Source organism: Zingiber officinale, unplaced genomic scaffold (genome assembly GCF_018446385.1).
Source record: "Zingiber officinale cultivar Zhangliang unplaced genomic scaffold, Zo_v1.1 ctg166, whole genome shotgun sequence".
Taxonomy (NCBI): domain Eukaryota; kingdom Viridiplantae; phylum Streptophyta; class Magnoliopsida; order Zingiberales; family Zingiberaceae; genus Zingiber; species Zingiber officinale.
The window spans coordinates 57,960-76,204 of NW_024589856.1; the positions used below are offsets into that span (position 1 = coordinate 57,960).

The window sequence follows — 18,245 nt, forward strand, 5'->3', positions numbered from 1 at the left end:
CTCACAAGGACAAGAGACCAAGCACATATATAGGGGGAGCTAAGGCAAACCCTAAGGTACCCTTTAAGGCACATTATTGCAATTCTAATAAGAAATATGCTAGTAGCTTTATTGCAATTGCCAATGATGATAAGCATGATAACCATAGAATTCGATACATGTCCTTAGGTGCCAAACATGTTAGTCTAGGTAAGGATAATACTAGAAATGCCAACCCTAGAATTAATTCATCTAAGGTTAAGGAAAACCTAGATAGGAATCCCAAAACAACTAGACATATGCCTAGGAATACCTCAAAGAAAAATGACAAATTAAAACTTGAGGTATTAGAGAAGGAAAATCAAGTCTTGAGGTCAAGACTTGACACCTTAGAAAAGACTCTTGAGAATTTGGAGAAGTCAACTCTAGGGTCTAAGGGTCAAAAGCAAAAGCCCAAGGACATGAGAGGTTTGAGTCACAAACCTAAGTCTCAAGTGGTCAAACCCACTTACCATAATGTTCCATTCAATTATGGAACAAGACCTAGGGCTAGGAAGACCATCACCAAGGTCACAAGGGGAGTCACCCCTAGAGTTGATCTTGATGAGTCCCAAATGACCAAGGCTTTAAAGCCTAGGAGGGTCATTAGGAGGGTTGCTAGGGAAGTCATCCCTAGTGAATATTTAGTGAACCCAATGAGCTCAAGTAGGTTTTGGGTTCCTAGGAGTGTGATTCCATCACGCTAGATGAGTTAGGGTGTGCCAACCTTAATTGGATAGGTAGTTAACCTAATCATGGCAAAAGGTGGCATTTTAGGAAGTTTCAAGGTATAACCAAGCCTTGAAAATGAAATTAAAAATTATTCCTAAGGTGATTAGGATGTGCCAACCACACTTGAGGAATTTTCTAGGGTCAATCTAATTGGCACATAGTGATCTAAAAATCTTTAGTATATGATTTTAGATCTATTACACTTAGGAATATAGAATTTATGGCAAAATGATCAAAATTATCAAAAATGGCAACTAAAGCTAGAATTAGGTATTTTCTATACCTTTATATGTTATTTGCCATATATTGTTTGCCATATGCCATGTCATGACATCATATCTAATTTACTATCATTTGAAATGTCATGATAATGCTTAGGTTAGTTATATGCCATGCCTTATTTAAGTTTCATGCTTTATGCCATGACATCATGACATTGACACATGTTTCCACTTATGATATTATTTTATGCCATGTCATCATCTCATGCATGTATGATCAATTAAATTAATTTAAGGATAAAAACACAATTTGATATGGAGATCAAATTGTTGTTTAGAAAATGCATGAGAACTTAGCTTAAGATGACCTAAACCCATATCTCACATCAAAATTGACTTGGATGTGTTTGATACACCTTAGATGTGTGTGAGATATTAGGATTATGAGTTAGGATCAAGGTGCATAATTCTTGTACCTAGATGAGCCTAATTCGAAATTGAGGATCATAGGGAAAGCTTGTGTACAAGTCATGTACATTTAGCCCTAAGATTGTGATCCTAAATTGAATGGTTTAAAATCATTTCAAAATTGATTTGAAAAACCTTGATGAAGCTTTTCTAGTGATAGCATTCATCATTGAGCAAGTTGATACAAAGATGGATTAACCTTGAACTATTTCAAAGTCTTTCGAACTTTGTATCAAGATTTGAAAATGGAAGTTGTTTTCATAGAAAACTATTTTTCCATGATAATATATGTTATGAGGAATGTATCCTCAAAATTTTACAATTTTTGGAATTTTCTGTGATTTTTTAGGGGTTTCTGAATTTCGGGAGAAAAATCAGAAATCCCTATCAGAGATTTATGGAACGATCAGAGGGGATGCTGATCGGTCCAGGGAGGTCTGGATCGGTCTTGTGACCGATCCAGTGAGGTTCTGATCGGTCTGGTAACCGATCAAAGCATGCCAAAATGCTGATTTTCGATTGTTGTCTGAAATTTCAGCTTTGGAAGTTGGTGTTTTTGATTTCTAAAGGGTTGAAACTCTCCAAGACATTGTTGGTGCAATGGTCAAGGGGGAGTTGACCTTTAGGGGGAGTTTTACCTATTGGTTAAAGGAGAGCTGACTTTTAGGGAGAGTTTTTACTCGATTTCTGAGGATGAGTGATATGGGATTATCACTAAGTTGATTATTGTCTTTAGTATCAAGGGGGAAATTAAGGGTTTCAATGAAAGGTATGAGACTTTCATTAGGAAGAAACTCTTAACCTTGATTCACTCTTTTTGATGTGTGTCAAAAAGGGGGAGAAATGTCTAGAGAATGTTCAAGGAAGAACATTGGAGTTTGGGGAGAATGTTCAAGGAAGAACATTGATTGGAGAACTATTGGAAAACTTAAGTTAGGTTATCGGGTTAACCTAACTTGATTATGGTTTTTGTCAAACATCAAAAAGGGGGAGATTGTTGGTGCAACCTTAGGTCAAGGTTGACCTGGTTGACCCTACTCGAGTTGACCTGACTCGAGTTGTATTTTGATGTTTGACGAGAATAGAAAAGTTGTATCTTGATGTTTGACAAGAATACAAACTTGGGAGATTGTGGGTGCAACCTTCGGTCAAGGTTGACCTGGTTGACCCGACTTGAGTTGACTTGATTCGGAAAAGTCCAAGCATGAAGACTTGGCACGGAAAAGTCCAAGCAGGGAGCTTGGCACGGGAAAAGTCCAAGTATGGAGACTTGGCACGGGAAAAGTCCAAGTATGGAGACTTGGCACGGAAAAGTCCAAGCAGGGAGCTTGGCACGGGAAAAGTCCAAGCAGGGAGCTTGGCACGGGAAAAGTCCAAGTATGGAGACTTGGCACGGAAAAGTCCAAGCAGGGAGCTTGGCAAGGGAGAAGTCCAAGTATGGAAGCTTGGCATGGGAAGTCGGAGAGGGCTCGGCAGCTCGTTCTCCGGACCAGGTCAGAGAGGGCTCGGGAGCTCGTTCTCTGGACCAGACGAAGTCGGAGAGGGCTCGGCAGCTCGTTCTCCGGACTAGGTCAGAGAGGGCTCGGGAGCTCGTTCTCTGGACCAGATGAGGAAGTCGGAGAGGGCTCGGTAGCTCGTTCTCCGGACTAGGTCAGAGAGGGCTCGGTAGCTCGTTCTCTGGACCGGATGAAGTCGGAGAGGGCTCGGTAGCTCGTTCTCCGGACTAGGTCAGAGAGGGCTCGGGAGCTCGTTCTCTGGACCGGACGAAGTCGGAGAGGGCTCGGTAGCTCGTTCTCTGGACTAGGTCAGAGAGGGCTCGGGAGCTCGTTCTCTGGACCGGACGTGGAAGTCGGAGAGGGCTCGGTAGCTCGTTCTCCGGACTAGGTCAGAGAGGGCTCGGGAGCTCGTTCTCTGGACCGGACGAAGTCGGAGAGGGCTCGGTAGCTCGTTCTCCAGACTAGGTCAGAGAGGACTCGGTAGCTCGTTCTCTGGACCGGATGAGGGAGTCGGAGAGGGCTCGGTAGCTCGTTCTCTGGACTAGGTCAGAGAGGGCTCGGTAGCACGTTCTCAAGACCAGGAAGGCCTTAGGGTTTAGGGCTGGGAAGCTCTAAAACCTACATAGGCATTGGATCGGTCTGTTGACTGATCCAGTGATACTTTGGTTTATCTGATCGGTTTGGTGACCGATCAGCAACCAAACAGAAGCGTACTGTGGGTTATCTGATCGGTCTGTAGACCGATCAGGAAGCGATGTTATCTGAGGAAGCGAGGGGATTCAGAGAAGGGGGGATCGGTCTGAGGACCGATCCACCTGTATCCTGATCGGTCCACAGACCGATCAGGGCCCTAAATCAACTCTCTGTGAGAGTTGGGATCGGTCTGGGGACCGATCAGCCTAGGCCCTGATCGGTCCCCAGACCGATCAGGGATGTCCTGGACCGATCAGGCCATAGCCTGATCGGTCCAGGCCTAGCCGTTGAGATACAACGACTAGATTTCTGTGTTGTTCTTTGTCTTCTTCTTCGCAGGTGCAGATATATCTCGAGGTCGAGGGCCTCTACAGTAATTCTTCTTGTTCCTCACTACTGCGATTTGAGCTTGGCTGAGCTCCTCTTTGCTGAAGCTTCGTGTGAGCTTCCCTCGACTGGTTGATCAGCTGCTGTTGGCATCATCCGTGAAGTTGCTGCTTCATCAACGGACTCCAGTCGACGAGAAGAAGGCAAGCAAACTTGGTAGAGTGTATTTACATTCATATTATCCATTGTTTCTTGCTTTATTTCTTGTACTCCTTTATTGCTGTTGCAAAAGAGATTGTGGCGAGGTTTCTCCACCCAGAAGGAGTTCATATTAGCCGGTTATCCGGGGTCTCATCCACCGACGGATTGATAGGCTTCGTCCATCTTACGGACACGCCGAGGAGTAGGAGTATCATCTCCGAACCTCGTTACATCATCGTGTTTGAGGTTTGATCTTCTCCACTTTCGTTTCTACATTGTATTTCCGCTGCGCTAACCTAAATTGTCGGAAGAAACGATAATTTGAGTTCGGCTATTCACACCCTCCTCTCTAGCCGCTATCCGAAGGTCCTAACAGAGATGTCGACGAAGAAGATGACAAGCGCTGGAAGAGAAATCGACGAAGAAGATGACAAGTGCTGGAAGAGAAGTCGGCGGAGAAGATGAGAAACATTGGAAGAGAAGTCGACGACGCTAGGTTTATAAAAATTATATAAGGATATTTTAGAGAAGAAAATTATTAAAATAAGATCTTTTTTAAAAAAGTAGGGTCTCCCATATTTTTTTAAAAATAGCTTATAAGCTTCAAAACAACTTATAAGCTGTTTGAAAAAAAAAATTACTAAACAAATTTGAAAAGCTTATAAGCTCCAAAACAGCTTATAAGCTATTTTAGAAAACTTATAAGCTCAGCCAAACACCCTCTAAGAGATCTGATTTGATTTAATAGATCCTTAGGAAACCAAAGCTCATGAAGGTATTAAATACTTTTTGGTATACTTGTATATTCAATTCATTAGACTCCATATTGTCAGATAGTGGGTTATTTATGTCTCCGCTAGTTCCACACATCTCTAGGTGGGACTGTCGTCTGATCTGAAAGAAAGAACTTGAAAAAATTCTACTTGCAGTTCACCGTTGCCATCTCACTGCTCAGGACGGAACACCCTCACTTCTTTCCATACCAACACCTGCCACCCAATCTCCCACACGTTGACCATCATCCCGAGGCCGTATTGAAATTAAGCGCATCTCCAATGCAAAATTTTTAAAAAGGTTTATAAAATGAAAAAATTAAATAAAAAATCTAATTATTATGGATGTAAGGTTTGAAATTTGTTGTTAAAGAGCAATAATGAAATTTCAATTTTTTTTTTTTAAATTGATGTAATATGTATGTAGTTATGTAATTACATATTATAAAATGAAGCACAAAAAAATCATTTAAAGCTCTAACTATTGGAGATGTTTCAATAAGTTTTTAAAATGTTTATATAGCATGATGTAACATATTGAGATCGTAAAAAAAAATTTTTTGTAAAACTCCAACTATTAGAGATGCCCTAAATATCTGATCACTTGGCTCTCCTCCGTTGTAGTAGCGTAGCCAGGGTTGTGTTGCACTGGGCTCCAGCCCTAGGCAACCCAGCTAATATTCATGTAACAAACACCTTCTGGCAATATTATTTACTTGACTCCAGCCTTTTGCAGCCCTGCTAATTTTCATGTAGCAACCATCCCTAATAATATTATTTTAGGTTAATATCAGAATAGGTTCTATATGAACTCCAAGTGATGGACAAATTAAATTAAGATTTAGACCAAAACGAGTGATAGAGAAATTGAACTAAGATTTAACCCAGACAAATGATGAGATCCTAACTACGCCATTACCTGAATTAATATCCCACTTCCGCCTCAGATGCATGCGTGTCTTACAAAACTAGTTAACTTGACAGGCCAAATTGGTTGTCTTTAATAACTCCGGAGAGCTTTGATGCATTCGATCGACTAGAGACCTAACACGAAATGCCCATAAATAGTATATTTTCGTACATAAATAATAAAGTAATATTTTTAAATTTTAACACACGCATAAAAGCTCTTGAAGAGTTTTTGAGCACTTGCCTGAGCTACCCCCACAAAAAATATTCTAAAGAATCGAAGTAGAGTTGGACAAAGGCTGCATGCTTCAACTCAAACTCAAAGTCATAATTTTACATTCTCATTATCAATGAAAACGAAGATTTTAGTTATGAAATGTAGTTGAATAAAATAAAACATTTCATGCAAATAGTAGAACTAAGGAAACATTTATTTTAGCGAAAATAATATTACAATATTATCTAAGACACAAATCGATACAAATTATAATTAAGGAGCAATGCCCTTTCAAATTTCAATTACAAAGAGAAGGCAACTTGAAGGAGAAGAAAGAAGAAGGAAGATGGCCGGTCCTTCTAATGAAATCCGCTTTCTCTGTGGTTCTCGCAGCTCGCTCGTTCAATTTTGCCTCCGCGTTCGCACGCTTCTCCTCCGCTACTCTCCGTGCGGCCGCCAACTTGTTCGTGTATCTCTCTTGGGCCCGTGACTTTATTCTCTCGGCCTTAACCTACAAGCGAAGTCTCTAACTTTGTATCGACACTATACTTATTTTGGCAAGAAAATATCTATAAAGTGTATGAGTTATGGAGTACCTCCATCCTCCTCATCTCTAATTCAGCCTTTCTTTTCTCATGATTTTCCCATGCTTGTATTTTCACCTCTTCGCGTTTGTATCTATAGATATATATATATATCGAGAATGGTTTAGCAAAGCAATGAAAAAAAATTAAATGATATTTTTTATATCATTTTTTTAAATATAAGTAATTAGAAATTGAATTATTTAAAAATATTTATTTGCGAACCTAGCCATGAATTTTGCCCGCTCGGCTTCGTCCCAGGCGACGGCTCGGGATTCCAGCGAATTAGGGTTCGTCTCTTTCTCCGCCGCCGCATTGACCTCGCCCAACTTGCAGCCATCGATCTCTGCCTCCGCCCTCAAGGCCCTGGGCCCGCCGCCTCCGTTCGCCCTCCCATAGGGCACGACGCCGCTTCTCCTCTCCACGCTCCTAATAGTCGTCGCTCCCGCCGCGGCTTGGTGGCCCTCCGGTTGCTGCCCGCCTGGTAGGCCTCTGCCTGGCGTGGAGGACCTCGACGAGATCGGGCTTTTCAGCACCGGCGTTGTTGCCCGCAGCGGCGTCCCTGTCCTCGACGGCTCCTTGCTCGCGATCGGCGTCATTTCGGTGCCCGTGTCGCGGAGGCAGATCGACCGAACCGCCACCGCCGCGTCCTCCACCACCGGTTTGCTGGCCCCCCAGTAGTCGATCTTCTTTGTCTCCCCTTCCTCCTGCGCGGCGATCGCGAGAACTATGTCGTCCCCGTCGGCGCTGCTGCAGGAGTCCCTCCCTCTCTGGGACAAAGACGTTAGCAGCCTGCGGTCGTCCGCGTTGGAGTTCCGTGGCTTGCTCGCTGTCTGCTTGTGCTCGCCTCCGGAGAACCCGACCAGCCACTTCTGCGCGTCGTCCCACTTTGAGGGTGTCGGCTTGGTGCGGGATCCCAAGGCTTTGTGCCGACGGAGTGGCTTGCTGCCATTTTGCAACTCGAAGTTGCTCGCGTTGGTGCCAAAGTTATGATCCTGAGTTGCTTCATAGTGGCTCCCCTTGCCGTCCACAGGCCTCATCCTCTCCGAAGTCTAAGCCAGTGTGATCAACAGATCATTCACTGCTCGATTTCTATGGAAGCTACTGAAATCTCAAGCGCCGTTAAAAATTTCAACTTTTAGATCCTCTCCAACACAATAAGTTCCTTGAAGCAAGAATACTGACTAGCGAATGACCAGCACATCTGAGACTGAGTAGTAATGGACTTTGTCAACTCTCTGCACTTTGATCTCTGCTTTTTACGCTTCGCTCATCAGGTATGAGCAAAGAACTTCCAATGTAGATGCCTTTTGAGCTCGAGCATTCTCTACAAGAAGGACAAAAAACCTTGTTGAGGATTCTCTAAGAAAGATTATTCTTGCTCAATCAAACCAAACCTACGGTAGCTCAAATTTCGGAAGGGAGTAGAGTTTTTCTCGCTGCACTGGACTCACTTGGTCATAGAAATTTTCTCAAAGAGAAAACAGAGACACCAACGTCCAGTGGAAACTCATCCCTTTGAAAGTATAATGACAGCTCGAGCATACATGCTCAAAAGTCTTGGTCATTGAGATCTCCAAAGCCACGAGCGATCGAGATCTGATGGAATAGGAGAGGACAAAGGCTGCAGCATGGATGTTAGTGTAGGGGAAGGACGTGGGGGAATGGAAATGTGGAGATAGGCTCTGTGGAGTGAAAAAGATGGAATTATCACACTTTGGAAACAGAGAACTTTTCTCACCCTAGAAAAGGTGCCTCAAAGGAAGAAAGATGAATCTCTATGAACTGAGGCTGCAATGTGATGGAGGGGGAAAAAAAATTATAGCAGTCAGGGCACTGTCTCAGTGTCTTTATTATGACTTCTGGTCCCCCATTTCACTGGTGTTACTAAACTATGAGCAGAGAAGGTAAGTGTTCAGAATTAAGCTTCTTAAAGATTGTTTTGCTTATTGTTCATCTCTAATCGATGCATATTTATTGGGGGTCATGTTCAACAGAACATTTCCTTGGTACCATTTAACTAGTTTCTTTCATTGTTTGAACATTGCATTGCATATTTTTCTTCACAATCAGATGCAAATTCTAGTCTTTGGATACTTCTCTAAACAGATAACTTTTGGTCAAACCCTGTCTGACACTTGTGGTTTATTGAATCATGTGATCATAAATACTTTTTCTTTTCCATAACATGTCATGAGCTAAACTATTTATTTCCAATCATATTTCTAGATTTCATACAGCATTCAATTGAATCATCTATAAATTTATTCTTTTCCGGCCTTGTTTCGGCTACTCAATCAATCAAGAAATAACCCCCAACAATAAAATGCTTTAAAAAGGTTTTGGATCACCGAATGGGATCCAGCATTCTTTAATCAGTGCTCTGTTGGAGTTTTAACGGCTACTGTTACACCACCATTAACTTATTAGCCGTTGGCTGGCAGGTGTCGGGAGCGTGGATCTGCTTGGCGAGGGCGGGGAAGCTGTCTCCACGTGGTCTGTGTCATGCGTGTTTGTGATGGAGTAAGAAGCACATGCTGACGCCGGGACCCACCTACAACTCTACAAGTCGCTAAGCTCTGCTGACCAGAGCTCTTTTCTCGTGAGACGCTGAACTGGCTAATTCAATTGGGTTAACCAACAAATCCATTTCAGATCCAGGTCTGTCAATCCTACTCGACTTGAATGAGGTGGCTCATTTAGCGTTTATATTCAGTGGATGGAGTTCTATTAGGTAAATCTGACGCAAAGCTTATATATTATGATTCAAATTTGATTATCTTATTTATTTCCTTAAATATTTTATAATAATCTTAAATCCTAACTCTAACCCCTGTGGGCTCTACCAAATTTATATGATGGGAGGTTTAAATTAATAGAGAGAATAAATTGAGTGAACTTGTTGTCTCTGTCACGAGTAGTGAATACTGGCAGTAGATACCAGGGTTTCTTGCAGCTGCCTGCTGCCTGCTGCCTGCTGGTGTTATTATTGCTGGTGGCAGAGTGGTGATGATATATTGAGACCCGAGAGGAACAGGACGATGGAGTCACATGAGACTGGGAGGAATCATAGAGGTTCTGCATAGGTTAATTATTGCATAAACTTTATATCAAGAGTATTCTAATTATCAGATCCTGAGTCCTGACCAAAATGATCTGGTGAATCATATATCAAACTATTGGGTCAATAAGTTCAATTATTGTGTATTTAATATATTTACAAAAAAAATATTGCAAAATTTGGCATTCTTCCATTTTTATCTCTTTTTTTTTTTTTCTTTTTTGATTTTATTTGAGGCTGGTCTTTGCTTGCTTTTGTTTCATTCCGGGTTCTTTCACGTCTCTGTACGAAATATGGGAAATGGCATCAGAACAAAAGTTGACGCCATCCAAATCCCCTTTAAGACTTATTATTAGTCTGTTCTACTGTTTTAATGTTTTTTTAGAGAAGGCAAAAAGTTGGAGTAGATTGAAATATATTCAAAACTTTAGTATGAAATGCTTAGAGAGATTTATGATGTCTGTTTTTGGAGTTTGACTTTGTCACAAGGATTTTTAAGATTTGGAGAGGACATGCTTTGTCTTGTTGCAGGATTTATATTCTTTGAAGTCCTTAGAAGATTGTCTAATGATTTTGAATAAGTACCGATTTAAACATATAGAAATCCCAAAATAAGTACCAATTTTGGACTTTCTTGATTTTACTTTTTCGAAGTTTTCTATATTTTATATAACAATTGTTATATAAATCTATCTTGTCAAATTTTATAAATAAACGCACATTGGAACCTCTCCCATTGTTTTGTATCTTTATTTTTTAGAATTTTTTATCAACTTTAAATCTACGTTATAGTTTTAATCAAAATTGCTATATTAGTCTATAATTATTAAAAATCATAAACAAGCACGCATTACTTAATATTTCTTAGAATTTTTTGAGTTGTTTTATATTTTCATTTTATAATTTTGACTTGTCAAAGTTTTATGTAATAATTTTAGTTAAAATTATTATACAAATTTAAGTTTTTCTATTTTTTTTTTTTCAAAAAAACTCCTTTGATCCTTAGAAAAGGAGAGACAGATTTTGCCCTGCCCTACATTCGTGGGCGCCTTCAATATAGAGAGGCGTCTCCATGCGTTGGATATCACCCAGGATATCAAGAACGTGCATATATATATATATATAATTTTTATTAGTTTAGTTCTATATATTATTTTTCTAGTTAAAACCATTAATTGATTTTTTTTTTTATTATTATGTTCCTTTTGCTCTGTTTACTCTGAAATGTGGATTAAAGATGGAAAGGAATATAACGTAAAAGAAAAATCTTAGAGAAAAATAAAAGAAGAACAATGAGAGGGGAAGGAAAAAAGAATAGACTCATGGAATCTCGTGGGTGTGAGCGAGGCAGTTTATGGCTCCGAGTTGCCTCTCTCATTAGCAAGTGACATCGTGGCAATGGGAGAGATTCTAGTAGGCACGTGTAGGAAGGAAAGTTCATTTTATCTAATTTTAAATATATAAAATTTCTCAAAATATAATCTACAGATAGATTTTTTTTTAATTTATTTGTTCGTTATTTTACAATAGATGTGCAATCCATCTTTTGTTTCATCCCTACTTCCGAATAATTAGAGTTTTTGAAGTCATTTTATGGGTTTGTTTTTTAATTTTAGCCAATTTAGATCCACATATGCATTTATCTAAACTAATAAACTAATGCTTAAATTGAAGTAGCGTCCATGTATTATATTCCTTGGAGACTGTCGATTCCTTCTATTCTTTTGCACTTGAACTAACCAAATTTAAAAATGGTTTCTTTTTCATCCTCTGTCTTTTTCCCAATTTATTTCACTTTAATCCATATAGATTTGGCTTAATCATTTATATGGACCTGAAATTGTTGGAGTGTAGTTCTAATTTGATCCAATTTCAAAGACCCTTTAATTGCTATTCGTATATATTTTACAATTTTAATAATATATGTCTTTTTTCAAAATGATCCTTCTATTGTTATTTATGATATTTTTTTATTTATTTGATAAATAAATTTTACTATTTTATCTATATGTATAATATTTTTTTATTTATTTAATAAATAAAATTTATTATTTGGTCTATATGTATGTGATTTGATTTTAAATTTAATTAATGAAGTTCATAATATAAAAATATAATATGATAGAAATTGTGATTGAATTACGACTAGTGGATATTTCATCATGTGTAATTATGTACGTACTGAAATCTTCGCTAGTCAATGAATTGATGATGTTGAACATCGTTAATTCTGTGAGATTAGTACATGTTATACTTCTTAGTTTATCTAAGCAGTCGATTCTTGCTGGTCGGAAACATAGGAATATTAAGAGTTAACATGTGAATGCTAGTTAAGGATAACTAGTTCATCGGATGTGACATGGTATGAGACTTCATGTAGTTTTTTTACATGTCAATGCAATTCTCAATATAGCTCGAGTGTAAGTCTCCTTAAACTTGAGGTATTCAAGTCTTCTTGGTCATGGAGGTTTCCACAATGGAAGGGAGTATTTCTCCCAAATATTTGTGGTCCCCATGTCCACATTATCAACCAAATATCTCACTCCTCAAATATCCCAAATCTCACAATCAAATATCCCTCAACTAAATATTTATGGACCTACTTACCAACTATCTTATTCTTAAATATCTTACATTCCATAATTAAATATCTCACCAACTTTATTAAAATATATATATAAAAAAAAACAAAGCTCCTGCTGCTGCAACAACATCTTCACTTTATTATTATTATTATTATTAAAATACCACCGTGGAGAGAAATCACCGGGTAAAGAATTATGCTCGGTGATTTCTGAATATCCCCATCACCTATCTCGACAATGAGAGATATTTAGAGAAATATCTCCTCCAAATATCCCTATTATGGGTGTCCTTAGCAAAATATCTCCTAGGAAGGGTAGGTCTGAGATGATTGAGTATAAGTCAATTATTGGTGCAATTTTCTTAGGTCAAGGTTAACCAGTTTGACTAAGCTTGAGTTGACTCAAGCTTTAGTCTTGATATTTGAGTTTTGATGTTTGACCATATATGGAGATTGCAAGTGTAATTGTTCATTTGGGGAGATTGGTTAAGGTTGACCAATTTAATGTGAGAAAAGTCAAGTGGGGCAAAGTTGATTGAATTCTTGATTTGGAAAGTCCTAACGGGAGGTTAGGCAAGAACAAGACCAACGAGATGGTTGACAGAAGAAGAAGAGTCGAGTAGGTCAAAGCTGACCAGATACTTTATTAGAAAGTCCAGTGAGTGAAGTTAGGTAGATTGGAAAATCCTGATAAGTGAAGCTAGGTGAAAGCTCTGGCGAGTGAAGGTAGGTAGATAGGAAAGTCCTGATGAGTAAAGTCAAACAGTTGAAAAAACTCTGGTGAGTGAAGCTAAGCAAATGAAAAGTGTTAGTGAGTGAAGTTAGACAGTTGAAAGTCCTGGTGGTTCAATAGTTAATTGGACACCTGGTGATTGGAAGTCCAAGTGGGTCAAGGTAGATCGAACACTTGGCATGAGATGGTAAGTCAAAGTGAGTCAAAGGATTGATCAGACATTTGGTAAAGAAGTCCCAACAGGTCAAGATTGACAGATGCTAGGCAAGCAGGAGTCCCAATAGGTCATGGTTGACCAGATGTTGGGTAAAGGAACCCTAGACTTAGATTTGGAAGTTAGGGTTTGGTAATCGATTAGGATAATCGATTATCATAACTTAAGCGATTGCCCTAATCACTTAAGCTTGATAAGCGATCAACTTGATCGCTTAAGCTAGGAATTCACAAATGCACAGAGAGTTTGGTAAGCGATTAAGCAGATGCTTAATCGCTTACGGGTCATGCTTGCGAAATAGAACCATGCTTAATTGATTAGGCATGCAATAATCGATTACGCTTTAGAAAAATAATTATTATACAGGTTGCTGACGTGGTAGTCGATTAAGGAAATTCTTAATCGATTAAGGCGCCTAAAGAGTACGATAAAAGTGTTGATGTGTGCGTCTTATATACACATCTTCTTCTTCGATTCTCACTGTCAGTTCTTGAAGTTTCTTGGAGCAAAGTGCTAATGCATTTCCAAATATCAAGAGGCATTTCTAAATAAGAAGAGAGCAAGCTAGGGTTCTATTGTTGTAAATCTTGTAAGATTTCATTTGTATTTGCTTCTCTTGTATTCTTGCTATATTGAGAGTTTGTACGAGGCTTCTCCACCTCCGGGGTGTTTCCGAGAATGAGTGTATTCATAGTGGATGCATGAGAGAGGGCCGGATCTTTAGAGTAGTCACCTCATTTGAGGTGAATACCAAGTAAATCTCGGCATTAGCGTTTGCTTAAGTGTTTTCTGCTGCAACAACTCATTGACCAAGCGAACGGAGCTAATCACCCCCTCTAGCTCCCAAAGTGATCCAATAATTGGTATCAGAGCAAAGCCGCTCTTCACCGAATTTATCACTAGAAGGGCAACGAGCTAAAGGAAGAAGAAGTTGAAGCCCCAATTTTATCAAGTCAAAGACTTCATCAAAATGCTCAACTTCAAGATGGATTTGCGAGATGAACTCGGATTCGACATAAGGATGCCTCCACCATCCACAATGATAAGTTTTGAGCTTTGAAAATCAAGGATCAAAAATTTCTTGATGATGGAGATAGATCAATGGTTTACTCTAATGGAAGGCTTTAAAGATCCAGAGAATTCAAAAGGCAAAATTATCAAGAAGAACAATTGGAGCAAGGAACAAATTCAAAGGTGCGAGGTAAATGGTAAGGTAACCAAATTATTAGTTAGTTTATTACCTAGCACTATTGTTTGCAAAATTAGAGAATTTCAAAATGCCAAGGAGCTTTGGTGCAGGTTGGCAAGAATCCATGAAGAACCCTCTACTACACCAAATCAAGAAGAATCCAAAAAAAAACGCAACTCATTGGATCGAGAGGAAGAGGATTAGGAGGTTGAGAGGTGCTCAATATCTAAGAAGGAGATTCAAGAAGATCCATCCTCAATGGAGTGTAATAATAAAGGTAAAGAGGGAGCATACTCTTTGTTTCATGTACATGAGAATGAAGATGAAGAGACCTCCACCTCTAGGATTATGGGGGAGCGACATTCATTGACATCGGAACAAGAAGAAACTTCTATGTCCAAGTCAAATTGAGAGCAAGTTGATGCCACCTCTATAAGTCAAGTAAAATCGAATGAAGGATGAAGTGACATCCTAATAAATTAAAAAGATGTGTTAGACGGTATTTTCTACAATCTAATATTTGAATATCTACGATTAAGTTTACTCGGAGGAGCATAGCACGTTATAAAACAGTTGGTCGACCTTTGTTTTATTTGGAGATTCAAAGACTACAAATACTAATTTTTGAAGCTTTGATCGATCCACACTCCTACGAAGATCAATAGTGGAAGCCCATGTCTTCTTCAAACTCTTCCCTTTCATGGAGCCTTGCTCTTTCTTGCCACACACGTACAAATATAGGGGCTAAGAAGAGTTGCATCACTCCCCTAACACTTTAAAACATGATGACAAAAGATAAATACACTCGCTCTCAGTGCCCTGTAAATCCGTCCCAGGGCCAACCCTAACACTTGAAAACATGCCCCACTGTGAAGTGGATGGCTGGTTGAAGATCATCAATTAGGTTCCCTTCCCTATATGAAGATTTAGTCATGAATGACAAGGACAAACCATGCAGGTGGAGCTGAGAATATGCTGGAGTTTGTGGATCAAGGCAGACCAAATTTCCAAAGTAGTAGTATCTCATTAACTTGGTGGGGGTGAGCATGCCTACTTTTTAGCATCATGCCATGAACTTCACTTGCAAGCTAAGGGTAATGATTTGATTGTTGGGGTGGTCCATGAAGAAGGAAGGACTTCTCCTTCGGTCAACAAGGGTAATCGGTTAAAATGGATGTGTAATAATAATAATAATAATAATAATAAATTGTATTGGCTCAAAGCGTTCTTATGGTATAGTCGAGTTGGTATTTAGATAATAAATTTCACATGAGAGTAAGAATTAAATCCTCGGAAAATATTCTCTGGGAATAAAATCTCTCTCTCAGTCATTGTAATTTACTCTCTTTATCTTACTGTGGGGCCGATGGTGAAAAATACTTGGGGTGGAATGAACAAGTCACCTTTACCACTTGTATTAGCTCGAAGCTTATTGTACATTGGAAGATTAGGGATTTTAAATGTTAAGTCTAAGTAGCCTTTTCAGAGATTTGTCCGCTTGAAAAACTATTTTTAGGGTTTTGAAATACTAACTATGTATTATTTTTCCATTTTTTTTTTATAAATATGAATTATATAAAATATTTTCCTTTCTTTAGTTGTTTTTGCTATATTTGTAATGATTATTTATTAATTATAATTTGTGATGTAAACTTTCTCTTGTTTATTTTCAAACGGTCTAACTGTCTGCTTGGATCACTTGGCTAGTTTAGGTAGGCCACCTTGACCACCACCTACCTAACTCGAATTGTTATCCAAAATTGCCTAAAGTTTGTGCTCATGCACCGGATAGTGTCTGCTTGAGTTTTTTATTTTTATTTTTAATTGGTATTGGATATTCGATTTATTTCGGTTAATGTTAGGGTCTTAGGGTGACCGATCTAATTTTACAAAAAAAATTTATCGACTATCAAAATGAATTAAAAAAAACTCATAATAAATGATCCATCAGTCCAACGTTTTTATATCAATCAATCGTCTATTAAAAAAATTTATAAGACTGAGAGGCCATCCTTAACTATCTGAAGCTTGCTTGCGTTTTTTAAAACTGTGCAATTGAGGATTGTAACTTTTCTAACACTGTATTCCAGATACACGTTAATATGTCAAAAGAATTGGCTTTGGGATACGGTAAATCCTCGTTAATCAGATATTAAAGTTTGAATTTCCACGGTAGTGCATTGAATCTAAGAACACTAGATATTAATTATCTAAAGCTTTCGTCGATATTTTCTAATTTATCTTAATGATATCACAAATTCACTTCCAAGGAGCTTAAGTGGAAAATCATCAATAAATTATTATAAAAGATGATTACGTTCATCTTAGATATCCCTAATAATTTATCTTTAGATTATGTGAAATGAAATAAATAACGGGATCAACTTATAGTTGACTGTTAAGTGGTTAAGAGGTGGAAGAAATTTTTTTTCCTAAGGACATACGTCTATCGAAAATTGATCCTTATTTCATTGTAATAAATATATCATTCTCTAATTAACTAAACACCCTATGAGGATTAAAAATCACCAACAAAGAAACTATAAAAAAAGAAAAATAAAAAATTACAAGCCATTCAGTTTATTTATAAGGGGGAAAAACACAGAGAATATCTCATTGATTGAATTAGAGATAAAAAGGTTTATCATTTTAAGTGGATAACAATCTTTGTTCTGATAAAACTTGCAAACTTTAAATTTTCTATAATGGAACTTTTTTCTCATGAATTTGCAAACTGTTTTAGTGAAAAATTTGAAGGAATCCAACTCTGTGGGAGGGAGGGTTCCAAGAAAAACTATGCGAGACTGTTGCTCCATTTTTTGTTTATAATTTACTTATCAAAAAATTGAACAACGACCTTTCGGCTGTCAATTGAACTTAGTAAGCAATCGTCTTTAGGCGAGTCGACTTCGAGTTGAGCCGAACCCACTCGAGAAAAGTCAAGAAGTATACTTATGGCTTTACTATGTGTTGATGATATGTATGGAAATAAGCTTCTCATGACCCAATGAGTAAGGATTTTGAGTTCAAAATCTTATTAATGAGACTAATTGAGATTATTATTTTTTTTAGTTCAAAACATTAACAACAAACTCGAAGGTCTTTATCAATTCCAAAAATTGGCACTTTCTTTTGCTATAAGAACTAAGGGTCATACTTTGGCATGATTCGATGCAAATTTAAGTGACTCAAAGGACTACTACTCGCACATCTAGGGGCTCCTAAACATTTCATCCTTGCAACTCTCCAAACCTAAAAATCTTTGACGACTCAAGGTCATATCATAGTTGACCAAAACATTCATCCTTTAAATAGGGCAACAAAGTAGTGTATAAAGGATATAGTTTCCAATATGAATGCTCTATCTAAAATCAATTCTCTTACAAGTTTTGGATCTCTTCCAAACATGTGTTAGTTATCCTTTATGATCAAATTATATTATTTTACGGTGGCAAAAGATGAAGCTGTCAGCTTAATGGTCTCACACTCTGAAAGGAAGTAAATCACAAGAACATATTTAGCCTTAGCTAAGTGACCTTCCTAGTCAAGGAACACTTGTACCTTCAATTAGTTCACCAAACTAGACAAACCTTGAGGCATCTTCCACAATCTCCTAATATTCGCCAAAACCAAATCATTGCATCCAGCATTCCATCCATCTGCCTCAATCAAGCTCCTAGTAGCTCAACTAACTTAGACCAAACTACTCTCCCAATTACTCGACCAAACTCAATCCACCTCGGTATTTCCCCAACTTGCTTCCTCCAACTTAGATCTGAGCTAACTCAAGCAATTGGCAAACATCTTTATCGATTGCATATATTC

At 38.4% G+C, this 18,245-nt stretch overlaps 1 protein-coding gene across 2 annotated transcripts; it reads right to left on the reverse strand.

Annotated features, from left to right (window-relative positions):
- Positions 1-6,248: 6,248 nt before the first annotated feature.
- On the reverse strand, positions 6,249-8,236 carry LOC122036456 (remorin 4.1-like). 2 transcript variants are annotated; one of them, XM_042595771.1, is made up of 4 exons: positions 8,094-8,236; positions 6,865-7,966; positions 6,652-6,733; positions 6,249-6,566 (listed from the first exon to the last, which is right to left on the reverse strand). In XM_042595771.1, exons 2-4 carry the CDS (start codon positions 7,677-7,679, stop codon positions 6,354-6,356), a joined length of 1,110 nt encoding a protein of 369 aa, XP_042451705.1. In that variant the 5' UTR covers positions 7,680-7,966; positions 8,094-8,236; the 3' UTR covers positions 6,249-6,353. The 2 variants fall into 2 exon arrangements, with proteins under 2 accessions (XP_042451705.1, XP_042451704.1); XM_042595770.1 differs by having other exon boundaries at positions 8,041-8,198.
- Positions 8,237-18,245: the final 10,009 nt, after the last annotated feature.

What these genes read in the sequence shown, in the direction of transcription:
- LOC122036456 (XM_042595771.1), bottom strand. Translation starts at nt 7,679, where the DNA reads ATGAGGCCTGTGGACGGCAAGGGGAGCCACTATGAAGCAACTCAGGAT. An exon ending in CGGGCAAAATTCATGGCTAG is followed by an intron (nt 6,734 to 6,864) that starts GTTCGCAAATAA and finishes ATATATCTATAG; the next exon opens with ATACAAACGCGAAGAGGTGA. An exon ending in TAGAGATGAGGAGGATGGAG is followed by an intron (nt 6,567 to 6,651) that starts GTACTCCATAAC and finishes CTTCGCTTGTAG; the next exon opens with GTTAAGGCCGAGAGAATAAA.